This window comes from Oncorhynchus mykiss, chromosome 28 (assembly GCF_057628025.1).
Source record: "Oncorhynchus mykiss isolate SJ-2025 chromosome 28, ASM5762802v1, whole genome shotgun sequence".
Taxonomy (NCBI): Eukaryota; Metazoa; Chordata; class Actinopteri; order Salmoniformes; family Salmonidae; genus Oncorhynchus; species Oncorhynchus mykiss.
The window spans coordinates 33,610,684-33,638,588 of NC_143049.1; the positions used below are offsets into that span (position 1 = coordinate 33,610,684).

General features: G+C 46.1%; 2 protein-coding genes across 5 annotated transcripts; one reads left to right on the top strand and one right to left on the bottom strand.

Moving 5' to 3' along the window:
* Positions 1-2,229: 2,229 nt before the first annotated feature.
* On the top strand, positions 2,230-24,178 carry zbtb41 (zinc finger and BTB domain containing 41). Of its 2 annotated transcripts, XM_036966298.2 has the most exons (11): positions 2,230-2,565; positions 3,048-4,308; positions 6,274-6,481; positions 7,412-7,481; positions 11,012-11,159; positions 12,414-12,543; positions 13,767-13,862; positions 14,093-14,199; positions 14,375-14,480; positions 15,225-15,313; positions 22,924-24,178. In XM_036966298.2, exons 2-11 carry the CDS (start codon positions 3,078-3,080, stop codon positions 23,574-23,576), a joined length of 2,838 nt encoding a protein of 945 aa, XP_036822193.2. In that variant the 5' UTR covers positions 2,230-2,565; positions 3,048-3,077; the 3' UTR covers positions 23,577-24,178. The 2 variants fall into 2 exon arrangements, 1 of the variants encoding a protein (XP_036822193.2); XR_016492780.1 differs by lacking the exon at positions 22,924-24,178 and having other exon boundaries at positions 14,375-14,573; positions 15,225-15,276.
* A 355-nt stretch (positions 24,179-24,533) lies between these two features.
* LOC110509017 (complement factor H-related protein 1) lies at positions 24,534-27,629 on the bottom strand. Of its 3 annotated transcripts, none has more exons than XR_016492781.1 (6): positions 27,422-27,570; positions 26,963-27,154; positions 26,564-26,740; positions 25,924-26,049; positions 25,655-25,709; positions 24,534-25,569 (listed from the first exon to the last, which is right to left on the bottom strand). XR_016492781.1 is itself a non-coding variant. In XM_021589957.3 (6 exons), exons 1-5 carry the CDS (start codon positions 27,480-27,482, stop codon positions 25,658-25,660), a joined length of 579 nt encoding a protein of 192 aa, XP_021445632.3. In that variant the 5' UTR covers positions 27,483-27,629; the 3' UTR covers positions 24,534-25,569; positions 25,655-25,657. The 3 variants fall into 3 exon arrangements, 2 of the variants coding, with proteins under 2 accessions (XP_021445632.3, XP_021445633.3); XM_021589957.3 differs by having other exon boundaries at positions 25,655-25,680; positions 27,422-27,629; XM_021589958.3 differs by having other exon boundaries at positions 24,534-25,469; positions 25,613-25,680; positions 27,422-27,565.
* Positions 27,630-27,905: the final 276 nt, after the last annotated feature.

Genomic DNA, 27,905 nt, shown 5'->3' on the forward strand with positions numbered 1-27,905 from the left:
TTTGATATTACTGACCATAAACTGTTGTTGAAAAAAAGTAAGTGCTATGGCTTTTCAACCTCTGCCATATTGTGGACTCATAGCTATCTATCTAATAGATCTCAAAGTTTTTTTTTTAATGGAAGCGTCTCTAATGTCAAACATGTAAAGTGTGGTGTACAGCAGGGCAGCTCTCTAGGCCCTATATTCTTTTCTATTTTTTATCAGAGTGACTGGCATTCCAGTTACAATAGTCATTTAAAACATTAACAATGTCTACACTGTATTTTTGATCAATTTGATGTTATTTTAATGGATAGAAAATGTGCCTTTCTTTCAAAAACAAGGACCTTTCTATGGGACCCCAAACTTTTGAACGGTAGTGTATGTGTTAGGAAAAAAATGAAAGGAGATGGTTAGAAGAGACATTGAATGTTGTTTTTTCTGTTTATGGGCTTACTTGTTGATTAGCAACACACAGAGCAGTTATTACATTTAAAATTAAGTTACAGGTACTGGTCATCTCTGTATACACGTTGCAAGACCCACTGGTTGATGATTATTTATTTAAAAAAAACGTTTAGACCTCACTCCCCCCTATATGAGATATCTACTGCAGCCCTTATCCTCCACATACAACACCCGTTCTGCCAGTCACATTCTGTTAAAGGTCCCCAAAGCACACACATCCCTGGGTCACTCTTTTTTTCAGTTCGCTGCAGCTAGTGACTGGAACGAGCTGCAGCAAACACTCAAACTGGACAGTTTTGTCTCTTCATTCAAAGACTCAATCATGGACACTCTTACTGACAGTTGTGGCTGCTTTGCGTGATGTATTTTTGACTCTACTTTCTTGCCCTTTGTGCTGTTGTCTGTGCCCAACAATGTTTGTACCATGGTTTTTGCTGCTACCATGTTGTGCTGCTACCATGTTGTGTTGTTACCATGTTGTTGTTATGTTGTGTTGTCATGTGTTGCTGCCATGCTATGTTGTTGTCTTAGGTCTCTCTTTATGTAGTGTTATCTTTCTTGTCGGTCATGGTGTGTGTTTTGCCCCCCCAAAAAATGTTTTTTTTTATCCCAGCCCCTACCCTGCAGGAGGCCTTTTGCATTTTGGTAGGCCGTCATTGTAAATAAGAATTTGTTCTTAACTGACTTGCTTTAGTTAAATAAAGGTTAAATAAAAAAAGAATAATAAAAATTGTTTTGAGAAGATCAGAAGGTACTTTATGGGTTATTCTAACTGGAAAGGTTCACTTGTGATTTTAAATGGTCATCTTGATCGCTACATTATGTAATAACAGTAGACAGGGTTTGAATGTAAACATACCGTTGATAAATATTTGGGGAATGTGATGTGATGAATGGTTTAATTTATACTGTCTCCTTTGGCGCATGTGCTAGTTAGAGCATGACAGCAGTTAGGAACATGGCTATTTAGTGTACAATCGCATGTTGTTTGTTACTTGGCATTTATGTTATTAAATGTGGCAACACATTGAAAATAACCTATGGATTAATTATCTTATGTTTAGCTTTAACCAAGGCCAGTACAAATACAGTTCTAAATGTTCATTTTGTCACTGATTCTACGAGTCAGTGTGAATCATTTTTCATATTTCCCCCTTTTCAGCTATAACATTACAATTGTATAGCTAGTAGGTTATGGGATTTCTATAGATTGACGGAAGTGAATGAAGCTAGTGCAGTTAAGGTGATAATGGCTGGGGTCATTTTTCCACAATAGCATACTGTACATGGGGAGTTCATTTGCATGTCAGTAAATCTCACAGAGGTATTGATTTTACATGCCATACTTGTTGATGCTGATTAATTGGTCAGTGTTGACGCTGACATTATGACATTATGTTAATTATTATTATTACATTATGACGTTGTCTAATGTATGTAAATAACATGTCATAATCCAAATTGCAAGTAGGTCATTGAAACAAGGGTGAATAAGAGCAGAACATTAAAGAAGTCTATACTGTTGAAGACCAGTTTGAGGAACGGTTTGATTATTATCATGGGTTTCCAATCATTCCTTTTCCTAATCAATATTTTTTATTATTCTCCTCTATTAATTTTTAAGTGGGTTATGGCTGTGAGACTGTTAGATGAAGGCGTTCACAGTCCTTTCATCCTACAACTCTCTATACAGGTTCCCTGGGTCGTATTTCACTACAATACCCACAATGCCACATACACTATAAATTCGCATAGGCGAATAATGTGATACAGTTCAGCACATTCTTCACCTTTTATCAAGGAACACAAAGCACACAAAGGCTGTTACCGTTTAAAACAATTTACACGTACCTGCATAAATATGAGAGAAATATCAAAGGGTTTCGGTCGGCTTTTTGTGTGACATTTCTCTCTGATTACTGTTACACAAAGGGCTCGAGGACAAAAGCTGAAACAGCCAATGAACGAGCGCGTTGTTTGTTTGCGACGTTTCCCCAAGAATGTGAAGGTGGGGCGTTTTGCGATATTCAGGAAATTGTCATTTTTCTATTTATCTCAGAGTAGAGATGTACAAATGTATTTAGTTTTTTTTCTTAGCGTGCTTACACTTCTAAGGTAGGTTTGAAAATTATTTCACTTGCACGAATGCTTTCCCAAAGGGGCAGTAAGGGTCGTTTGTCAACGTTCTCCTCTTCGGGGGGTGTAGGGTGGGGGGGCTGCTGTACAGACCATAACATAGGGGTCCTTGAGGTGGATAGCGAATTTGAGACTGCAACATTGTAGCCAACTGCTGACGCACATCAAAACTGAATTGAGTTGGCTGCATTCTACGTTGGCTCGAATTTGCGATATAACAACGTTGTCAGCGGTTGAGTTGTTGATACACCCATGTCACTGCATACATTGGCTTTCACAAAACATTAGCCAAAATATCAAAGGCTGGCTATAACAGTAACGTATACACGTTTAATCAGCTGCATCTATAAGCTACGTCTGTCGTTACTTCTCACCTTGCCTTACAGGCTGTGTAATAACATATGTACAACATAACTTTCTACTGACATAGGCAGTTTCTTGAAATTATGTCTGTTTTTCAGAACTCTTTGAATGGTTCCCCATTTAACATAATGATGACGAGAAAACCCAACCAACCTCAACCCCCAAAGAGAAGAGGAAAGGTCCGTGCTAGTGCCAGTGGGCAAATTGACTCACTGGACAACAATACAATGACTGACTCAGAGACAGTTCCTCAATCACAAAAGAGGCACCTGACCATGATGCAGCATGGCGACAACCTCCTCAAGTTTCTAAACGAGGACCGAACGAAGCAGAGGTTCTGTGACGTCTCCGTCAGTGTGGGCGGGAAGCACTACAGGGCCCACAAAGCCATGTTGGCGCACGGTAGCAGCTACTTCCACGCCGAGCTGACCAAAAACCCAACCGCCGATCACGTGATTCTCGACCACGTGGAGGATTCCGTGTTCCAACACTTACTGCGCCTCCTTTACACGGCCGAGTGCGTCATTCCCGAGAGCGAGGTCCCTGCCCTGACTGAAGCGGCCGGCTTCCTGGACATGATGGATGTAGTGAAGCTCCTGGCAGGAGAGGGGGATGGCCGGCCAGCGCTTGCCCGAGTGGAGGTTAAGTCCATGGGGGAACCAAGCTCAGAGAAGACCTCTATAGCTTCTGACCTTCCAGCGGACTGTGTCGGGGTCCAAAGCCCAGTCCATTCTGGTGCCCACCCTTGTTTGTTCTGCAGCCGCACGTTTTGCTACAAGAAGTCTCTGGAGAACCATTTAAACAGGAACCACAGTAGCAACACCGAAGTAGACGCCAGAGAAAAGGTGGTCAATCAAGAGGTTACTACCATGGTAACCACGACCCGTAGGTCTGCCCGCAGGAGGAGAGTTCCCGCTAAATTGGAGAGAGGTGACGCGGACAACTCCGGCGCAACAGAGGGGACGCTACATCAAGACCCCGCTAGTCGAGACCCAACCACCACAGAGGAAGACGACGAGGAAGAAGAAGAAGTTGGGAGAAAACCAAAGCACATAGCCGACACAGGAGATGCACTCACCCCAACCGAGGGTGAGGAGGCGGAAGAGGAGAGGGAGGAGGAGGAGATGGTGGAGGAACGTCAAAGTGCGTTAGTACGGAGAGCAAGAGAGAGCAGTGAGAGTTCAGAGGTGGAGACAACAGAACACCACACAGTCAATGAGGTGGAGGTATATAGTCAGGCTGCCAATGGTTCTAACTATGGAGCAGTGTACCCAGAGGGACTGGCTCCTGTCATCATCCAGAGCGTAAGCAAGAAGACGCTCAAGTGCCCCAAGTGTGACAAGACCTTTGACCGCACAGGTAGGTACTCTCCTTAAAGAGTTTATTTAAATGTATTTCACTGATTACATTGTATCTATGTAGGCAGTTGTTTCTGAGCTGATATTACACAACAACAGATTAATAACATACATGACAACATAATAATAAAACAATAACCAACATTCAACATAATAATAAGATATTAAACAATAATAATATATTAAATAATTAATACATAACCAACATTTAAACAACCACTGTTTTTTGTCCTCTTCTCTTAGTAAGTAAGTAGTAAGTAAGTAAGTAAGAAGTAAGTAGTAGGCTTAATTTGTTTGACTGCCAATCAAGTGACTCAGTGGAGTTTTCAAGAGCAGACATGGAAGGCCTGAAGGACTGCGGTCAAATATTTTTTATAACTAAACCAAGACAGACAGCCTTTCGTTTCCAATGGGAACAAATTAGCATTTTTTTTAAAAACTAGGCAGGTCAGTTAAGAACAACTTCTTATTTACGATGACACTTGGTTAACCCTTTTCAGGGGCAGAACGACAGGTTACTGGCCCAAATCCTCGAGCTGACAAGGTAAAAATCTGTGGTTCTACCCCTGAACAAGGCAGTTAACCCACTGTTCCTAGACCAGTTAACCCACTGTTCCTAGACCAGTTAACCCACTGTTCCTAGACCAGTTAACCCACTGTTCCTAGACCAGTTAACCCACTGTTCCTAGACCAGTTAACCCACTGTTCCTAGACCAGTTAACCCACTGTTCCTAGACCAGTTAACCCACTGTTCCTAGACCAGTTAACCCACTGTTCCTAGACCAGATAACCCACTGTTCCTAGACCAGTTAACCCACTGTTCCTAGACCAGTTAACCCACTGTTCCTAGACCAGTTAACCCACTGTTCCTAGACCAGTTAACCCACTGTTCCTAGACCAGTTAACCCACTGTTCCTAGACCAGTTAACCCACTGTTCCTAGACCAGTTAACCCACTGTTCCTAGACCAGTTAACCCATTGTTCCTAGACCAGTTAACCCACTGTTCCTAGACCAGTTAACCCACTGTTCCTAGACCAGATAACCCACTGTTCCTAGACCAGATAACCCACTGTTCCTAGACCAGATAACCCACTGTTCCTAGACCAGTTAACCCACTGTTCCTAGACCAGTTAACCCACTGTTCCTAGACCAGTTAACCCACTGTTCCTAGACCAGTTAACCCACTGTTCCTAGACCAGTTAACCCACTGTTCCTAGACCAGTTAACCCACTGTTCCTAGACCAGTTAACCCACTGTTCCTAGACCAGTTAACCCACTGTTCCTAGACCAGTTAACCCACTGTTCTTAGACCAGTTAACCCACTGTTCCTAGACCAGTTAACCCACTGTTCCTAGACCAGTTAACCCACTGTTCCTAGACCAGTTAACCCACTGTTCCTAGACCAGTTAACCCACTGTTCCTAGACCAGTTAACCCACTGTTCCTAGACCAGTTAACCCACTGTTCCTAGACCAGTTAACCCACTGTTCCTAGACCAGTTAACCCACTGTTCCTAGACCAGTTAACCCACTGTTCCTAGACCAGTTAACCCACTGTTCCTAGACCAGTTAACCCACTGTTTCTAGGCTGTAATCTTAACTGACTTGCCTCGTTAAATAAAATAAAAAATTGTCCACTCTGTCTATAACCGATTCTAGTTTTGGGAACAGAAAACTGTATTGAGATCAGATGTTTCATCGATGAGAAAATGTGTAGAATGTCGGCCAAACTCCATCTTCTCCCACTGCCCGCCATTGGGCTTCCTCTCACTACCATATTTGGTAATGAGTGGAAATGCCAAGCCGATGCTTCACATTTAAACATCCAGTGAAATATCTGTGTCATTGTTCTATCTGTGCTGCAGTTGTGCCCCACTGTATCTGTCTTTTGAGCCTAGCCATAACATGCACCAAATACTTTATTATAACTCATAATATTAGGATGTTTTTCTCTGTATTTTCCATAGGGAAGTATGAGAGTCACACCAGGGTACACACGGGAGAGAAGCCCTTCCAGTGTGACGTGTGTCTGCAGTGTTACTCCACCAAGTCGAACCTCACTGTACACAAGAAGAAGCACGCCAGTGACGCCCCCTTCCAGAAGAAGGACCACAAGTGCTCCTTCTGCAACAAGCTCCACGCCAGCAAAAAGACCCTCGCCAAACACGTCAGAAGGCGAGCCTTCGTTCCTGTCCCATCATAATTCTCTGTTCACCAGGGTTGGGGTCAGTTCCAATTCAATTCAGCCAATTCAGGAAGTAAACAGAAATTCCAATTCCACATTTGTCTAATAGAGAAGCTTTGAGGAACATTTGAATTGGAATAGGAATTACAGTTTACTTCCCAAATTGACTGAATTGAAATGGACTTGACCCCCAACCCTGATATTCACATTACACTCTTATACATGTTATATATTTAGATGATTATAAATCCCTAAAAATTGAGCTTTTAGGAAAATAATCACTCTAAATTCAAATGATTAAAATCATGTTCGTATGAATAAAAAGGATGAGGATATTTATTTAGTGGTTGAATTTAAACCTTATTAACAGCCCTTCCAAACTATGGGCTGGTTTCCCAGACCCAGATTAAGCCTAGTCCTGGATTAACAATCAATCAATGGAGATTCTCCATTGGAAGTGTGTTTTAGTCAATTACTAGGCTTAATCTGGGTCAAGGAAACCATTGCTCGACAAGGTTAAAGTTTGTTTGTAGTCTTTCAGGTTAAAGGGGTTTTTGGTTAGTAGTAATCTGAGTTGATCATTATATGCCCTGATCTAGATGTTATTAGCAGTTCTATAATGGGGATTATTTCATTGCTCTTCAGGGATAAACAGAGTTTATTGAGATAAATGGATTACACTGTAGTCCACCAGTCGCGTCCTTTTCTCACTTAGTTCTATGTAGTCTACTTAAAGTTAAAATCATTTGCTTTACCACCTTGTGGACACGTGTCACAGCGTAGTTCAGTGTCAAAAGGATCCAGACAGGTCAATGTTGTACTGCGTGTTTATATGGAGGCCCTCTGCTCTCCATGGAGTGAAAAGGAATGAATAATGAAGTCAAGGGTGTACTAACTATGTGTTACCACTGTGCTTTCAGGTTCCACCCGGATCACATTCAGGAGTTCCTGGCCATGAGGAGGAAGAAGAACGATGGATGGAAGTGTGATGTAAGCTTTGACTTGTTTTATTTTATGAAACACAATCCAAAAAAAGAAAATGTTTCCTATAACGGACACAGTATAGAAAATGAGATAAGGAGTAAACTGCTAGACCCAAGATTCAGACTACAATCATATTTTGAAGGGATCACTCACATTGAGCCCTTATAATATGAATGTCTCTCGCTGATCAATATCAACACTTTGAGCCTAAGAAGTTTGGTTTTAACATTTAGCAGATGCTCTTATCCAAATACACTTGCATACATTTTGTTAGATGCGGGTGTAGGGAAATGCTTGTGTTTCTAGCTCTGACAATGCAGTAATATTTAACAAGTAGTATCTTAACAGTTTCACAACATTTACCCAAAATACACGTAAATCTAAGTAAGGAATGGATTAACAATATATACATATACAGTGCCTTGCGAAAGTATTCGGCCCCCTTGAACTTTGCGACCTTTTGCCACATTTCAGGCTTCAAACATAAAGATATAAAACTGTATTTTTTTGTGAAGAATCAACAACAAGTGGGACACAATCATGAAGTGGAACGACATTTATTGGATATTTCAAACTTTTTTAACAAATCAAAAACTGAAAAATTGGGCGTGCAAAATTATTCAGCCCCCTTAAGTTAATACTTTGTAGCGCCACCTTTTGCAGGATTACAGCTGTAAGTCGCTTGGGGTATGTCTCTATCAGTTTTGCACATCGAGAGACTGACATTTTTTCCCATTCCTCCTTGCAAAACAGCTCGAGCTCAGTGAGGTTGGATGGAGAGCATTTGTGAACAGCAGTTTTCAGTTCTTTCCACAGATTCTCGATTGGATTCAGGTCTGGACTTTGACTTGGCCATTCTAACACCTGGACATGTTTATTTTTGAACCATTCCATTATAGATTTTGCTTTATGTTTTGGATCATTGTCTTGTTGGAAGACAAATCTCCGTCCCAGTCTCAGGTCTTTTGCAGACTCCATCAGGTGTTCTTCCAGAATGGTCCTGTATTTGGCTCCATCCATCTTCCCATCAATTTTAACCATCTTCCCTGTCCCTGCTGAAGAAAAGCAGGCCCAAACCATGATGCTGCCACCACCATGTTTGACAGTGGGGATGGTGTGTTCAGCTGTGTTGCTTTTACGCCAAACATAACGTTTTGCATAACGTTTTGCATTGTTGCCAAAAAGTTCAATTTTGGTTTCATCTGACCAGAGCACCTTCTTCCACATGTTTGGTGTGTCTCCCAGGTGGCTTTTGGCAAACTTTAAACAACACTTTTTATGGATATCTTTAAGAAATGGCTTTCTTCTTGCCACTCTTCCATAAAGGCCAGATTTGTGCAATATACGACTGATTGTTGTCCTATGGACAGAGTCTCCCACCTCAGCTGTAGATCTCTGCAGTTCATCCAGAGTGATCATGGGCCTCTTGGCTGCATCTCTGATCACTCTTCTCCTTGTATGAGCTGAAAGTTTAGAGGGACGGCCAGGTCTTGGTAGATTTGCAGTGGTCTGATACTCCTTCCATTTCAATATTATCGCTTGCACAGTGCTCCTTGGGATGTTTAAAGCTTGGGAAATCTTTTGTATCCAAATCCGGCTTTAAACTTCTTCACAACAGTATCTCGGACCTGCCTGGTGTGTTCCTTGTTCTTCATGATGCTCTCTGCGCTTTTAACGGACCTCTGAGACTATCACAGTGCAGGTGCATTTATACGGAGACTTGATTACACACAGGTGGATTGTATTTATCATCATTAGTCATTTAGGTCAACATTGGATCATTCAGAGATCCTCACTGAACTTCTGGAGAGAGTTTGCTGCACTGAAAGTAAAGGGGCTGAATCATTTTGCACGCCCAATTTTTCAGTTTTTGATTTGTTAAAAAAGTTTGAAATATCCAATAAATGTCGTTCCACTTCATGATTGTGTCCCACTTGTTGTTGATTCTTCTACATTCTACAGTTTTATATCTCTATGTTTGAAGCCTGAAATGTGGCAAAAGGTCGCAAAGTTCAAGGGGGCCGAATACTTTCGCAAGGCACTGTATGTCAGAGCGGCATAGGGCTAAGATACAGTGGCATAGTGTAGAATACAGTATATACATATGAGATGGGTGATGCAATATTTACACACAAGGACCACTCTATAATAAATACCTACAGATGCAATGCAGGAAATTGAAAACCTGTAGTTTATTTGAGGTTTAAAAGGACTTCTGGTGTCTGTAATTTCCACATGGAAATGTCAGACTTATTTTTCCCTTAGTATAGAAAAATGTATCAACCCCTACAAGAATGTGTGTCCCATGAATTATAATCCACATAATAATTCACATTTCCTGTTGCTGCAGGATTACTTTCCTTCTGTAGCGAACTGGCTCATATTAAGATCCTACATCTGTACACATCACATAATACATAGTCCACAGAATGATACACATAGTCCACAGAATGATACACATAGTCCACAGAATGATACACATAGTCCGCAGAATGATACACATAGTCCACAGAATGATACACATAGTCCACAGAATTATACACATAGTCCATAGAATGATACACATAGTCCACAGAATGATACACATAGTCCACAGAATGATACACATAGTCCGCAGAATGATACACATAGTCCACAGAATTATACACATAGTCCATAGAATGATACACATAGTCCACAGAGTGATACACATAGTCCACAGAATGATACACATAGTCCACAGAATGATACACATAGTCCACAGAGTGATACACATAGTCCACAGAATGATACACATAGTCCACAGAGTGATACACAGTCCACAGAATGATACACATAGTCCACAGAGTGATACACATAGTCCACAGAATGATACACATAGTCCACAGAATGATACACATAGTCCACAGAATGATACACATAGTCCACAGAATTATACACATAGTCCATAGAATGATACACATAGTCCACAGAGTGATACACATAGTCCACAGAATGATACACATAGTCCACAGAATGATACACATAGTCCACAGAATGATACACATAGTCCACAGAGTGATACACATAGTCCACAGAATGATACACATAGTACACAGAGTGATACACAGTCCACAGAATGATACACATAGTCCACAGAGTGATACACATAGTCCACAGAATGATTCACTGCAAGTACAGTCAGTGTATTCTGTAAGTACAGTCAGTGTATTCTGCAAGTACAGTCAGTGTATTCTGCAAGTACAGTCAGTGTATTCTGCAAGTACAGTCAGTGTATTCAGTAAGTACAGTCAGTGTATTCTGTAAGTACAGTCAGTGTATTCTGTAAGTACACTCAGTGTATTCTGTAAGTACAGTCAGTGTATTCTGTAAGTACAGTCAGTGTATTCTGCAAGTACAGTCAGTGTATTTTGCAAGTACAGTCAGTGTATTCTGTAAGTACAGTCAGTGTATTCTGTAAGTACACTCAGTGTATTCTGTAAGTACAGTCAGTGTATTCTGCAAGTACACTCAGTGTATTCTGGAATCATCTTCTCTCTCTGCTCTTCCTGGTTCAGATCTGCCACAAGTCTTTCACACGTAGACCCCATCTGGAGGAGCACATGATTCTACACACGCAAGACCGACCCTTCAAGTGTGCCTTCTGCGACGACTACTTCAAGTCCCGGTTTGCCCGCTTGAAGCATCAAGAAAAGTACCATTTAGGTAATGAATGGGAAATGTCATTTAATTGCTTTTATCCAACCTATTTAGATAATAGATAAATGTATTGTACCTCTTGACTCTAGGCCGTACAGATATAATGCATTATAATGGGTCGTAATGCTTTATATGAATGAACAGCTTATAATGTGTTAGTGAAATGATGAATCGCGTATTATCTGTCATTTTGAGCCAGTTGAAAGGCGTAACATATTATAAGTTAATGTATAAAGCATTATCATGGTTATAACAAGTAATAATACGTTATAACTATATGCCCTAAGTGTTACTGTTGAATCCCATTGGAATGATGAGGAATTTTAAAAATTGTATGGTTGAGAGGGATGAGGCAAAAGGTATGGCATTACATACTGAAAATTGAGAAATCATGTGACTAAACTGAATAAAAAGAAGAAACTATACTATGAAACAAAAATTAAATGATATAAACAATGACAGTTAAAAGCTTTGGAGCACCTTAATTTACATGTTGGGCGATATTTCTTCTTAACAGCACTATCAACAAGGCAGGTTCCACAGGCCCTAGTTTTGCCAAACCTGGACTACTACTGTTCAGTCGTGTGGTAAGGTGCCACAATGAGAGACTTGGGAAAATTTCAAATGGCTCCAAACAGGGCAGCACAGAATAGACTAGTACTACATAGAGCTATGAATACATGGAACTCTATTCCACATCAGGTAACTGATGCAAGCAGTAGAATCAGATTTAAAAAACAGATAAAAATACACCTTATGGAACAGCGGAGGCTGTGAAGAGACACAAACACACAGGCACAGACACACACACAGGCACAGACACAGGCACAGACACAAACACAGGCACAGACATCTGCATACACGATAACATACACGCTATACACACATGGATTTTGTATTGTAGATATGTGGTAGTAGAGTAGTGGCCTGAGGGCACACACTTAATGTGTTGTGAAATCTGTTGTGAATGTATTGTAACCTTTTTAAAATTGTATAACTGTGTTAATGTTGCTGCACCCCGAGAAGAGTAGCTGCTGCCTTGGCAGGAACTATTGGGATCCAAAATAAATAGAAATACCACGTTCGGGTTTATTGTCCTCAAAAACATTGGGAGTCAAGGAAAAGGTTGTATAATCATTGAAGAGAATGCTATCAAGTTTGTAGAAGCTTAACGTTAATCAATGATCAGATGTTGATGTTGGATTGAAAAGTAAGGCTGTGACACAGGGATATTGAATTGACCTTTGACTCTGTCCACAGGTCCGTTCCCATGTGACATCTGTGGCCGCCAGTTCAACGACACGGGTAACAGGAAGAGGCACATTGAATGTACACACGGGGGCAAGAGAAAATGGACCTGCTTAATCTGTGGGAAGTCAGTGAGGGAGAGGTAGGATTGTCACAGCTACAATAAACAGGTTGATGTTATTTTTTTTGTGTTGTGGGAAAATTATAAATAAATAAAAATAATAAAATAAACAGCAGTGCTTAGAATACTGCACATGTAAATGTGATTACATTGAATTTCGATGTTGTTTTACACAACAACTACTAATGTTATAACTTTTAACAAAACTTTTAACCAATTTCTTTTTAACAATTATTTTTGGTGGTGGTTGTAATGAATACCCAGAGCGCGGCAAATGTTTATTGAGACATCGCAGAAGGCAGGAACCGTGGTCACAGGCAGGCAAAGGTCAAACACAGGCAGGCAAAGGTCAAACACAGGCAGGCAAAGGTCAAACACAGGCAGGCAAAGGTCAAACACAGGTAGGTAGTCAAAAACAAACAATACCTCACAACTACACAAACATAAAGAACTGAACTAAATTGGGAGCTGATGAGACCAGGTTAGACACGAACACAGGTGAAATGAATGAACAAAAATGAAAGACAGGGCTACTTTCCAGAACACAAAGAAACAGGGCTACGTTCCAGAACACAAAGAAACAGGGGTACGTTCCAGAACACAAAGAAACAGGGATACGTTCCAGAACACAAAGATACAGGGCTACGTTCCAGAACACAAAGAAACAGGACTACGTTCAAGAACACAAAGAAACAGGGCTACGTTCCAGAACACAAAGAAACAGGGCTACGTTCCAGAACACAAAGAAACAGCTATGTTCCAGAACACAAAGAAACAGGGCTACGTTCCAGAACACAAAGAAACAGGGCTACGTTCCAGAACACAAAGAAACAGGACTACGTTCCAGAACACAAAGAAACAGGGCTACGTTCCAGAACACAAAGAAACAGGGCTACGTTCCAGAACACAAAGAAACAGGGCTACGTTCCAGAACACAAAGAAACAGGGCTACGTTCCAGAACACAAAGAAACAGGGCTATAAGTTCCAGAACACAAAGAAACAGGGCTATACGTTCCAGAACACAAAGAAACAGGGCTACGTTCCAGAACACAAAGAAACAGGTCTACGTTCAAGAACACAAAGAAACAGAACACAAGGTTGACTAAGAAAAGAAAAGCAGAACCTTACAGTGGTATTGTGTCTATATCTCACTGCTCACATGGTAACAGTCTCAACTTTAGTGACTGGTCTACTATCAATCTAACTCCATTGACTGTAATGTGGTTCTTTTTTATGTCCGTAGGACAACGTTGAGAGAACATTTGCGGATTCACAGCGGAGAGAAACCTCACCTCTGCAGTATCTGTGGACAGAGTTTCCGCCACGGCAGCTCTTATAGGTCAATATGCTTGGGCAGTTCATGACATACCTGGTTCTAATTGGCTATCACCCTATGGGTGGATTCCCATGTTCATGAGGTTTCTATTGGGTAGTTTTTGTCTTCTCCAGAGAAAATAATTGTATCATAATTTTGTCATCATTTAATACAAAATAAATCAAACGTTGGCCTGTTTTAATTGCATATTAACATTTGTTAAAAACTTGAACCCCCCAACTTTATTCTGATAGGCTTCATCTTCGAGTCCACCACGACGACAAGCGCTACGAGTGTGACGAATGCGGAAAGACGTTCATACGCCACGACCATCTGACCAAACACCAGAAAATACACTCGGGTACAGTACACACACCTTCCGTGGTATGTTCCGTAGCCGTGCCAAAGAGAGTAAAATGTTCCCCTGGGTTATTTCTTCATACATGGTCCCGGACCCGTTTGTATGTTTTTACGCTGCACACAAATTGTCTTACGGGGATAATAATTGAATTGACTCTCCCTTTGGTTGTTATCAGGGGAGAAAGCCCACCAGTGTGAGGAGTGTGGGAAGTGTTTCAGGCGCCATGATCACCTGACCGTCCATTACAAAAGTGTCCACCTGGGAGAGAAGGTGTGGCAGAAGTAAGTGGTCCTGATGGTGGATGGAGATGGAGGGAATGGGCGCGTTCCAGGCTGACTACATTGCAGATGCATGTCAGATCTCACAACGACTGAGTAGGTGTTAACATATCAGCTAACTACATCATATAATATAGCAATCTGATGACATGGCATGTAACCATTGGTTGATGAAACGTAACATCTGCAATGTAGTCATGCTGGAACGTGACCAATATGTTCTAGGTTTAAAGTGTCAGTCTGGATTTAGACACACCAGGGCGCCAAAGGGATTTTTTAATATTATTTTTTATTAAATGATCAAGAAAATAGGCAGAATAAACAGCATTGGACAAACAACAATTGCATAGTGAAACACATTTTCACATGATATTCAATAAAACAAAGTAAATTCACAGTACATGACTTCCATATCTGGACAGTCAAACACATACAGTCACATCGTTTTTTGGTATAAATGTGACTACCCTATGAGCACAAGATGTTGAAAAGACGTTGAAAATGTCTTTTTTGGTTTCAATTTCTTGTACTCGCTGTCGCTGGTATAATTACAATTATATAATTATAATTACTTTATTGATACTACATTTTATCAACCCAACAACCCAGATGGAACAAACCCTGTGTTTGTCAAATGAAAAAAAAATATATATAGATTTTTTTACTGTTGAAGAGGATCTTTTATGGTGTCTAGTTGACTATTTGTGAAAGGACTAAGCATTGGCAACATGTGTGTGGATTCTATAGGTATAAAACAGCTGTGCATCAGTGTGAGGTCTGTAAGAAGGAGTTCAAAGGGAAGTCCAGTCTGGAGATGCACTTCAGAACACACTCAGGTAAGATGACAGTCAGTATAAGCTGTGAATGTCTGTTTGCCTGGTCAGCGTAACTTTCTTTTCACATCGAGCGTTTATTGACATATTAATCCAGAACAAATGTATTTGGTGGACGTAGATGTGCAATAAATAGATGATAGGTGTGGCAGGCAACATACCGACCTGCTTTCATTTCCTAGACCAGTAGCCATCACACTATACACACGCTTCAATGAATGTCTGCTTTTCATCTGTTTTTTTTTTTTTTTACTATTTTACAGACAAAGGCCACAACAAAACCTTTACCCCCCTCTATCTCCTCTACCTCCACCCTCCCCTCTACCCCCCCTCTATCTCCTCTACCTCCACCCTCCCCTCTACCTCCCCTCTATCTCCTCTACCTCCACCCTCCCCTCTACCCCCCTCTATCTCCTCTACCTCCACCCTCCCCTCTACCCCCCCTCTATCTCCTCTACCTCCACCCTCCCCTCTACCCCCTCTATCTCCTCTACCTCCACCCTCCCCTCTACCCCCCTCTATCTCCTCTACCTCCACCCTCCCCTTTACCCCCCTCTATCTCCTCTACCTCCACCCTCCCCTCTACCCCCCTCTATCTCCTCTACCTCCACCCTCCCCTCTACCCCCCCTCTATCTCCTCTACCTCCACCCTCCCCTCTACCCCCCCTCTATCTCCTCTACCTCCACCCTCCTCTCTACCTCCCGCTATCTCCTCTACCTCCACCCTCCCCTCTACCTCCCCTCTATCTCCTCTACCTCCACCCTCCTCTCTACCTCCTCTACCTCAACCCTCCCCTCTACCCCCTCTATCTCCTCTACCTCCACCCTCCCCTCTACCTCCCCTCTATCTCCTCTACCTCCACCCTCCTCTCTACCTCCTCTACCTCAACCCTCCCCTCTACCTCCCCTCTATCTCCTCTACCTCCACCCTCCTCTCTACCTCCCGCTATCTCCTCTACCTCCACCCTCCCCTCTACCTCCCCTCTATCTCCTCTACCTCCACCCTCCTCTCTACCTCCTCTACCTCAACCCTCCCCTCTACCCCCCTCTATCTCCTCTACCTCCACCCTCCCCTCTACCTCCCCTCTATCTCCTCTACCTCCACCCTCCCCTCTACCCCCCCTCTATCTCCTCTACCTCCACCCTCCCCTCTACCCCCTCTATCTCCTCTACCTCCACCCTCCCCTCTACCCCCCCTCTATCTCCTCTACCTCCACCCTCCCCTCTACCCCCCCTCTATCTCCTCTACCTCCACCCTCCCCTCTACCCCCCCTCTATCTCCTCTACCTCCACCCTCCCCTCTACCCCCCCTCTATCTCCTCTACCTCCACCCTCCTCTCTACCCCCCTCTATCTCCTCTACCTCCACCCTCCCCTCTACCCCCCCTCTATCTCCTCTACCTCCACCCTCCCCTCTACCCCCCTCTATCTCCTCTACCTCCACCCTCCCCTCTACCCCGCTCTATCTCCTCTACCTCCACCCTCCCCTCTACCCCCCCTCTATCTCCTCTACCTCCACCCTCCCCTCTACCCCCTCTATCTCCTCTACCTCCACCCTCCCCTCTACCCCGCTCTATCTCCTCTGCCTCCACCCTCCCCTCTACCTCCCCTCTATCTCCTCTACCTCCACCCTCCCCTCTACCCCCCTCTATCTCCTCTACCTCCACCCTCCCCTCTACCCCCCTCTATCTCCTCTACCTCCACCCTCCCCTCTACCCCCCTCTATCTCCTCTACCTCCACCCTCCCCTCTACCCCCCCTCTATCTCCTCTACCTCCACCCTCCCCTCTACCCCCCTCTATCTCCTATACCTCCACCCTCCCCTCTACCCCCCTCTATCTCCTCTACCTCCACCCTCCCCTCTACCCCCTCTATCTCCTCTACCTCCACCCTCCCCTCTACCCCGCTCTATCTCCTCTACCTCCACCCTCCCCTCTACCCCCCCTCTATCTCCTCTACCTCCACCCTCCCCTCTACCCCCCTCTATCTCCTCTACCTCCACCCTCCCCTCTACCCCCCCTCTATCTCCTCTACCTCCACCCTCCCCTCTACCCCCCTCTATCTCCTCTACCTCCACCCTCCCCTCTACCCCGCTCTATCTCCTCTACCTCCACCCTCCCCTCTACCCCCCCTCTATCTCCTCTACCTCCACCCTCCCCTCTACCCCCCTCTATCTCCTCTACCTCCACCCTCCCCTCTACCCCCCTCTATCTCCTCTACCTCCACCCTCCCCTCTACCCCCCTCTATCTCCTCTACCTCCACCCTCCCCTCTACCCCCCCTCTATCTCCTCTACCTCCACCCTCCCCTCTACCCCCCCTCTATCTCCTCTACCTCCACCCTCCCCTCTACCCCCCTCTATCTCCTCTACCTCCACCCTCCCTCTACCCCCTCTATCTCCTCTACCTCCACCCTCCCCTCTACCCCCCTCTATCTCCTCTACCTCCACCCTCCCCTCTACCCCCCTCTATCTCCTCTACCTCCACCCTCCCCTCTACCCCCCTCTATCTCCTCTACCTCCACCCTCCCCTCTACCCCGCTCTATCTCCTCTACCTCCACCCTCCCCTCTACCCCCCTCTATCTCCTCTACCTCCACCCTCCCCTCTACCCCCTCTATCTCCTCTACCTCCACCCTCCCCTCTACCCCGCTCTATCTCCTCTGCCTCCACCCTCCCCTCTACCTCCCCTCTATCTCCTCTACCTCCACCCTCCCCTCTACCCCCCTCTATCTCCTCTACCTCCACCCTCCCCTCTACCCCCTCTATCTCCTCTACCTCCACCCTCCCCTCTACCCCCCTCTATCTCCTCTACCTCCACCCTCCCCTCTACCCCCCTCTATCTCCTCTACCTCCACCCTCCCCTCTACCCCCCTCTATCTCCTATACCTCCACCCTCCCCTCTACCCCCCTCTATCTCCTCTACCTCCACCCTCCCCTCTACCCCCTCTATCTCCTCTACCTCCACCCTCCCCTCTACCCCCCGCTCTATCTCCTCTACCTCCACCCTCCCCTCTACCCCCCCTCTATCTCCTCTACCTCCACCCTCCCCTCTACCCCCCTCTATCTCCTCTACCTCCACCCTCCCCTCTACCCCCCCTCTATCTCCTCTACCTCCACCCTCCCCTCTACCCCCCTCTATCTCCTCTACCTCCACCCTCCCCTCTACCCCGCTCTATCTCCTCTACCTCCACCCTCCCCTCTACCCCCCTCTATCTCCTCTACCTCCACCCTCCCCTCTACCCCCCTCTATCTCCTCTACCTCCACCCTCCCCTCTACCCCCCTCTATCTCCTCTACCTCCACCCTCCCCTCTACCCCCCTCTATCTCCTCTACCTCCACCCTCCCTCTACCCCCCTCTATCTCCTCTACCTCCACCCTCCTCTCAACCTCCTCTACTCAACCCTCCCCTCTACCCCCCTCTATCTCCTCTACCTCCACCCTCCCCTCTACCCCTCTATCTTCTCTACCTCCACCCTCCCCTCTACCCCGCTCTATCTCCTCTACCTCCACCCTCCCCTCTAGCCCCCCTCTATCTCCTCTACCTCCACCCTCCCCTCTACCCCCCTCTACCTCCTCTACCTCAACCCTCCCCTCTACCCCCCTCTATCTCCTCTACCTCTACCCTCCCCCTCTACCCCCTCTATCTTCTCTACCTCCACCTCCCCTCAACCCACCGCTCTATCTCCTCTACCTCCACCCCCCCCTCTAGCCCCCCTCTACCTCCTCTACCTCCACCCTCGCCTCTACCCCCCCACTAACTCCTCTACCTCCACCCCACCCCTCTACCACCACCTCCCCTCTACCCCACCCCCCCTCTACCCCCTCTACCTTCTCTACCCTCCACCCTCCCCTCTACCTCCCCGCTATCTCCTCTACCTCCACCCTCCCCTCTACCCCACTCTATCTTCTCTACCTCCACCCTCCCTCTACCTCCTCTACCTCAACCCTCCCCTCTACCCCCTCTATCTCCTCTACTCCACCCTCCCCTCTACCCCACTCTATCTCCTCTGCCTCCCCTCTCCCATCTATCCCCTCTATCTTCTCTACCTCCACCCTCCCCTCTGCCCCCCTCTATCTTCTCTACCTCCTCTACCTCAACCCTCCCCTCTACCCCCCTCTATCTCCTCTACCTCCACCCTCCCCTCTACCCCCCCTCTATCTCCTCTACCTCCACCCTCCCCTCTACCCCCCTCTATCTTCTCTACCTCCACCCTCCCCTCTACCCCCCTCTATCTTCTCTACCTCCACCCTCGCCTCTACCCCCCCTCTATCTCCTCTACCTCCACCCTCCCCTCTACCCCCTCTATCTTCTCTACCTCCACCCTCCCCTCTACCCCCCTCTATCTTCTCTACCTCCACCCTCCCCTCTACCCCCCTCTACCTTCTCTACCTCCACCCTCCCCTCTACCTCCCCTCTATCTCCTCTACCTCCACCCTCCCCTCTACCCCGCTCTATCTCCTCTACCTCCACCCTCCCCTCTACCCCGCTCTATCTCCTCTACCTCCACCCTCCCCTCTACCCCCCTCTATCTCCTCTACCTCCACCCTCCCCTCACCCCCGCTCTATCTCCTCTGCCTCCCCTCTCCCGTCTACCCCCCTCTATCTTCTCTACCTCCACCCTCCCCTCTGCCCCCCTCTATCTTCTCTACCTCCACCCTCCCCTCTACCCCGCTCTATCTCCTCTGCCTCCACCCTCCCCTCTACCCCCCTATATCTTCTCTACCTCCACCCTCCCCCTACCCCCGTCTATCTTCTCTACCTCCAACCTCCCCTCTACCCCCCTCTATCTTCTCTACCTCCACCCTCCCCTCTACCTCCTCTACCTCAACCCTCCCCTCTACCCCCCTCTATCTTCTCTACCTCCACCCTCCCCTCTACCCCGCTCTATCTCCTCTACCTCCACCCTCCCCTCTACCCCCTCTATCTCCTCTACCTCCACCCTCCCCTCTACCCCGCTCTATCTCCTCTGCCTCCACCCTCCCCTCTACCCCCCTCTATCTTCTCTACCTCCACCCTCCCCTCTACCCCCTCTATCTTCTCTACCTCCACCCTCCCCTCTACCCCCTCTATCTCCTCTACCTCCACCCTCCCCTCTACCCCCTCTATCTCCTCTGCCTCCACCCTCCCCTCTACCCCCCTCTATCTCCTCTACCTCCACCCTCCCCTCTATCTCCTCTACCTCCACCCTCCCCTCTACCCCCCTCTATCTCCTCTGCCTCCACCCTCCCCTCTACCCCCTCTATCTCCTCTACCTCCACCCTCCCCTCTACCCCCCTCTATCTCCTCTGCCTCCACACTCCCCTCTACCCCGTTCTATCTCCTCTACCTCCACCCTCCCCTCTACCCCCCTCTATCTCCTCTGCCTCCACCCTCCCCTCTACCCCCCTCTATCTCCTCTACCTCCACCCTCCCCTCTACCCCGCTCTATCTCCTCTGCCTCCACCCTCCCCTCTACCCCGCTCTATCTCCTCTACCTCCACCCTCCCCTCTGACTCCCCTCTATCTCCTCAACCTCCACCCTCCCCTCTATCTCTTCTACCTCCACCCTCCCCTCTACCCCCCCTCTACCTCCCCTCTATCTCCTCAACCTCCACCCTCCCCTCTACCTCCCCTCTATCTCCTCAACCTCCACCCTCCCCTCTATCTCCTCTACCTCCACCCTCCCCTCTACCTCCCCTCTACCTCCACCCTCTACTCTACCTCCCCTCTATCTCCTCTACCTCCACCCTCTCCTCGGCCTCCCCTTCTTTCTCATCTACCTCTACCCTCCCCTCTGCCTCCCCTTTATCTCCTCAACCTCCACCCTCCCCTCTACCTCCCCTCTATCTCTTCTACCTCCACCCTCCCCTCTATCTCCCCTCTACCCCCCTCTACCTCCCCTCTATCTCCTCAACCTCCACCCTCCCCTCTACCTCCCCTCTACATCCCTTCTACCTCCCCTCTACCTCCCCTCTATCTCCTCAACGTCACACTCTCCCCTCTACCTCCCCTCCACCTCCCCTCTATCTCCTTTACCTCCACCCCCTCTACTTCCCCTCTACCTCCCCCCTATCTCCTCTACCTCCACCCTCTCTCTACCTCCCCTCTATCTCATCTACCTCCACCCTCCCCTCTACCTCCACCCTCTCTCTACCTCCCCTCTATCTCCTCTACCTCCACCCTCCCCTCTACCCCGCTCTATCTCCTCTGCTTCCACCCTCCCCTCTACCCCGCTCTATCTCCTCTACCTCCACCCTCCCCTCTGACTCCCCTCTATCTCCTCAACCTCCACCCTCCCCTCTATCTCTTCTACCTCCACCCTCCCCTCTACCCCCCCTCTACCTCCCCTCTATCTCCTCAACCTCCACCCTCCCCTCTACCTCCCCTCTATCTCCTCAACCTCCACCCTCCCCTCTATCTCCTCTACCTCCACCCTCCCCTCTACCTCCCCTCTACCTCCACCCTCTACTCTACCTCCCCTCTATCTCCTCTACCTCCACCCTCTCCTCGGCCTCCCCTTCTTTCTCATCTACCTCTACCCTCCCCTCTGCCTCCCCTTTATCTCCTCAACCTCCACCCTCCCCTCTACCTCCCCTCTATCTCTTCTACCTCCACCCTCCCCTCTATCTCCCCTCTACCCCCCCTCTACCTCCCCTCTATCTCCTCAACCTCCACCCTCCCCTCTACCTCCCCTCTACATCCCTTCTACCTCCCCTCTACCTCCCCTCTATCTCCTCAACGTCACACTCTCCCCTCTACCTCCCCTCCACCTCCCCTCTATCTCCTTTACCTCCACCCCCTCTACTTCCCCTCTACCTCCCCCCTATCTCCTCTACCTCCACCCTCTCTCTACCTCCCCTCTATCTCATCTACCTCCACCCTCCCCTCTACCTCCACCCTCTCTCTACCTCCCCTCTATCTCCTCTACCTCCACTCTCCCTCTACCTCCCCTCTATCTCCTCTACCTCCACCCTCCCCTCTACCCCACCCCCCTACCTCCCCCTGACCTCTACCTCCCCTCTATCTCCTCTACCTCCACCCTCCCTTCTACCCCCCTCTACCTCTACCCTCCCTCTATCTCCTCTACCTCCATCCTCCCCTCTATCTCCCCTCTACCTCCACCCTCCCCTCTACCCCCCTACCTCCACCCTCCCCTCTACCTCCACCCTCTCTCTACCTCCCCTCTATCTCCTCTACCTCCACTCTCCCTCTACCTCCCCTCTATCTCCTCTACCTCCACCCTCCCCTCTACCCCACCCCCCTACCTCCCCCTGACCTCTACCTCCCCTCTATCTCCTCTACCTCCACCCTCCCTTCTACCCCCCTCTACCTCTACCCTCCCTCTATCTCCTCTACCTCCATCCTCCCCTCTATCTCCCCTCTACCTCCACCCTCCCCTCTACCCCCCTACCTCCCCCTCCCCTCTACCTCCCCTCTATCTCCTCTACCTCCACCCTCCCTCTACCTCCCCTCTATCTCCTCTACCTCCACCCTCCCCTCTACCCCCCCTCTACCTCCCCACCCCTCTACCTCCCCACCCCTCTACCTCCCCATCCCTCTACCTCCCCCTCCCCTTTTTTCCCTCTAATTGTAATACTATGTTTGCCCAACTAACTTCCGTCATGTCTTCTGCTAGGTGAAAAACCTTACCGATGCCCCGTGTGCCAACAGACGTTCCGCATTAAGAAGACCCTCACCAAGCACATGGTGATCCACTCGGATGCCCGCCCCTTTAACTGCCCGCACTGCAGTGCCACCTTTAAGAGGAAAGACAAGCTGAAGTATCATATGGACCATGTACACGGTGCTAAGTCCACTGAGCAGCAGCAGCACCACCAGCAGCAGCACCGCCAGCAGCCTCCGGTGGTGCTGACAGAGGATAAGATGGTGACTCTGCCTTATAATACCCACGGCCCCTCCAAAGTGTACCGGGCTGAACCCAAGACCGTTCTCCAGAACGTCCCCTCCGATGTGTGTGTGCCTGTCACGCTGGTGCCCGTCCAGATGCCCAGGGTGGTCTCGGGGGTACAGGGTGACCTGAGGGGACACGTAACCTGCCCGCCCCAAGGTCAGGGGCAGCAGCAGACAGCTGGGGGGTACCAGACTGCCACAGAGCTGGCGTTCCTGGAGAAGTACACGCTTACCCCCCAGCCGGCCAACATTGTTCACCCGGTGCAGCCTGACCAGATGTTGGACCCCAGGGATCAGTCGTACCTGGGCACCCTGCTGGGCCTGGACTCTGCCACCCCCGTCCAGAACATCTCCAACTCGGACCACGTCGCCCATTGATAATGCCTCTCTATACTTCCCTTTTGGCAACATTTTATTTAAAGGGTACCGACATAAGGACATTATAACACATTTATAACCCATACAGTACACATTTATAACCCATACGAAACTGTATGAGCCCATAGAGGTAACGTTTATTTGAAGGGTGCGGTTGTTAACATAAGCATTCACAAAATGCTCATGCACTGCTTATGCATGGCTTATGTATAGTTTATGAATGGGTTATGAATCTGTTATGAATGGGTTATGTATAGTTTATGAATGGGTTATGAATCTGTTATGAATGGGTCATGTATAGTTTATGAATGGGTTATGAATCTGTTATGAATGGGTTATGTATAGTTTATGAATGGGTTATGAATCTGTTATGAATGGGTTATGTATAGTTTATGAATGGGTTATGAATCTGTTATGAATGGGTTATGAATCTGTTATGAATGGGTTATGTATAGTTTATGAATGGGTTATGAATCTGTTATGAATGGGTCATGTATAGTTTATGAATGGGTTATGAATCTGTTATGAATGGGTTATGTATGGGTTATGAAGTTTTTATGTAGCTATACTTCAAATAAAATGCGATCGTCCTGCTCTTTTAACCTCTGCAGCTTATTCAGGGGCGAACGCTCTGATAGAAACAGATGGTGTCCAACAGGTCTAGTTGTCAGCCGCGTGGCACAGCGAATCTCACCAGCTCCATTTGTGATATTTATATCTGCGATCGTCCAAACGTTGCACCACCTTGATTGAGCCCCAAGTCTTTCATCATATTTTAGTTCAAAGAGCACTTTTTTTTTAAAGTTCCTCTTGTTCACACAAAAGCCTAAGATCTTTGTCATTCCATAAATGAGTGTGAGTGAGTGATGTATATTGTGACAGGAGCCTGATTGATTACAAAAGGTAATTCCAGAACAGGATGTCTCATTTCCAAAAAGCTGGCTGTATGTCTGAATCTTACAGGTGTAATCTGGCTATTTATTCACAATTTAAATTGAATTATTATACAAGTATTATACAACACATTTACCCCATGCAAATCAAGTTCCATAATATTCCACCTTCCTTACCAGTTACCACAGAATTTTAGAGTAACAATCAATCATGGTGTTGTCAGCCTGTTGCTCCGGGACGAAGTTTCCCCTGTACAGATCTAGGATCAGATTCCCCTCCCTAATAGTAACCATAACCAATTACACCATCAGTGGGGGAAATGCAATGCGTCTAGGGGTGACTTCCCGACACTCAGCAGGCTCCTCAAAACTAGAAAGGGCTGTTTAATCAGTGTATCAGGAGGTCAACCACGTCTGAATCAATCTTAAAGTATTCTGTATATTATGTATATCATGTTTCTTTCACAATGGACAGGAGGGAACAGCCTGGGTAGTATGTATAAAACACTCTGATCTAGGATCAGGCCATCCTTATTCATTATGATCTAAAAGGCAAAACTGATTCTAAATCAGCACTTCTACTCTGAGACGCTTGATACTTATGATAGGTTTCTGTCCTTATGGGGATGTACTGTCCTTATGTACTGTCCTTATGGGGATGTATATGTTGCCTTATAGGGGATCACCATGTTCATTAATGTGCATTATAAACCGGGTGGTTCGAGCCCTGAATGCTGATTGGCTGAAAGCCATGGTATATCATGGGTATGACAAAACATTTTTTTTTTTTATTTTTTTTTTCCTTCATCTTGTTCAACTGTTACCATGCACCTGCAAAAAGATACTGCTTAGATGTGCGAGTGCCTCTTGAATTTTGAACCTCTTGTGCTGTAAATCATTTTCTATATCATGACCCAAATGTAAAAGCTACATTTATCAGTTTTATCCTAAACAATCTATTTTTCGTTTTCTCTCTTCGGGTGATTTGCTGTTCCTAGCCCTGTTAAGAAAATACACACATGTTGTAATATGTGAACAACTGGACAAGGCATTATCCATCCTCGGGTCTTTCGGTAAGTCACATCTTCATCATGAACAACCTGAAATAAAAATCATAATATTTTTAATACTGTAAACTCTTACCAGTTTTGTAATCCACCGTGTAGGGATGCACGAAAAACGTACCCATTATGGATCTACATTTTCATAACCTGAATGGGATGACATGGTAGTTCATATTCTGAGAGACAAAAATAGGCCTACTGTAACATTTATTTAAGTACAACTATTGTAACTTAAGAGACAAAATACACCTACCGAGAATGACTGAGATAAAACAGGTTCATGGAGGAAGGAAAGCCACTGAGACCTTCCCTTCCCCTCTAGCTAAATTAGCATATTAAGGTATCTAGGCAATTGGAAGATTTCAGAAACTTTTTTTGTTTTTGACTTACCACAGTTTTCCTCGTCGCTGTTGTCTGAGCAGTCGTCATCTTTGTCGCACCTCCAGATGGTCGGTATACACCTTCTGTTACTGCACTGAAACTCGTTGTCCCTACACTTCCGTAAGGCCTCATGACCTGTTGGAGAGCGTTATGGTAGGTGTGAAAATGAATCTGGTAAAAGATTGAAATCAGCAAGCAGAAATAAATGTTTTTCCACAGGTTGCATGGGTTGTTATTGACTTTACCTGCATTAGGTTAGATTTCAGCAAGGAAGGCTGTGAAATGACCCTTTCAAAATGTACCAAGACATTCCTATTATGTCTTTAATGAATGACCAAGCTAAGCTTTACAGTATAGCAGCGTACTAAAAAAATGCAGTACAGATGTCAGAATACAGAAATCAGTTGCATCTTAAAGGGATAGTGTGAGATTTTAAGCCCCGCTTCGATTTACCCAAATCAAGATGAAGTCGTGGTTAAAAATTGTATATCCCTGCGTCCAGAATGAAGGAAGACAAGGGTAGTTGCGCGAGTCAATAACTGGACGTCTACTGGAACAGCTAGCATGCTAAAGTTCATCTCACTCAGGGTAAGCAGGAAAAGGGCTTATTTGCCCAAATCTGGCGCAATCCCTTTAAGTCAGTACTCACTGCATGTGGGGGCTGAGGTCCATTCTCCTAAAAGGCAGACTACATCTGCATTCCCTTCCATTATGTAGGATCTTTTACATTTATACACCACTTTTGATCCATTACTAAAGTTGTTTTGATATTGTTGAACAACGGTTGCATGGTTCACTTGAGGAGGTGCATCACAAGAACGACTGGCTGTGAAGATACAGTACAAACAATGATTAGTAAAGAAATAAAGGACAACGAAGTACAAGAGATGATAGTACTGAACGTTGTTCACAACACAAGTGTATCATATGTCCTGTCACACCAACATCCCCTCTTTCCTGTACCGAAAGGGATAGTTTTCGGAGTTTTTACACCACTCTTACATAAGCCTCTTTGCTATAGATCAAGGTTAAAGCAGACAGTACTTACCCGTACACAGAGGAGTATCAGACCATCTACCATTCTCACATGTAATCATCCCCCACCAGCCTTCCATTGGTGTTTTCAGACCTTTATCACAGGCATAAGTCAAAGTCATGCCATCCTGGTACATGTTCTGCTCCGGGTCAACAAAGCCATTGTCCAGTTGGGGTCTTTGGCAGCCTTTTCCAGATTCTTGAGCTGGAAAATGACAGAAAATACATTTATTGTTATGCATCATCTGTCTGCACAATGACCTTTGTTCAACAAATACAGTGTATCTTGGATAAGGAATGTATAGATGAGTGTTTCTGCCCTGTACTAGGCCTTTTTATTAGTTACACGTTACACCACATATAGGCACTGCCTTAAGAAAAAACATCCGTGCTCACAATTGCTTGAATGTGTAAAGAATACTAAACGCAATCTTCATTGAATGAATAGTTAGTGTTTATCAAAATGTCTTACCTTTAACACCGTAGGACCAGATGTGTAGTACAATAATGACAGACAGTGGTATTTTCTTCATTCTCTGTCCTCTGGTGTTACATGTACACTGAGAAATGAATTAACTGGAGTCTGAGTCTGAGTTGGGGCTTTTTAAATTCCACCAAGGTAATTATTGTCAGGGGTGGATCTTAAACTTGTGCCTTTGGGAAGCACTGTGGAAAAATACAAGATGTCGCAATTAACAAAGGCTTTATTTACTGTGGAAAAAAAGTGAATGAATTAACATTTAATTATTGTCATTGTTCATATAATGAACTAAGGATTGTTTAAATCTGAAATGATGTGTTTAATTATTTTGGGCCAACCACTAGTTCCAAATATTTCTTATGTTCTGTAAATGTCTCACCAAAGTTATTAGTATTTGATCATTTTGAGACTGTTTCAGATGCATCCATGTTGAGAAATGTAAATGACTGATATCATTCAAGGAGACATATTGATC

Excerpts from the sequence above, each read along its gene's own strand:
- zbtb41 (XM_036966298.2), top strand. The coding sequence starts at position 3,078 with ATGATGACGAGAAAACCCAACCAACCTCAACCCCCAAAGAGAAGAGGA. Across the intron at positions 11,160-12,413 it reads TCAAGAAAAGTACCATTTAG|GTCCGTTCCCATGTGACATC; the intron begins GTAATGAATGGG and ends CTCTGTCCACAG. Across the intron at positions 14,481-15,224 it reads GGAGAGAAGGTGTGGCAGAA|GTATAAAACAGCTGTGCATC; the intron begins GTAAGTGGTCCT and ends TGGATTCTATAG.
- LOC110509017 (XM_021589957.3), bottom strand. The coding sequence starts at position 27,482 with ATGAAGAAAATACCACTGTCTGTCATTATTGTACTACACATCTGGTCC. Across the intron at positions 27,155-27,421 it reads CTGGTCCTACGGTGTTAAAG|CTCAAGAATCTGGAAAAGGC; the intron begins GTAAGACATTTT and ends GTCATTTTCCAG. Across the intron at positions 25,681-25,923 it reads CAGCGACGAGGAAAACTGTG|GTTATGAAAATGTAGATCCA; the intron begins GTAAGTCAAAAA and ends CATCCCATTCAG.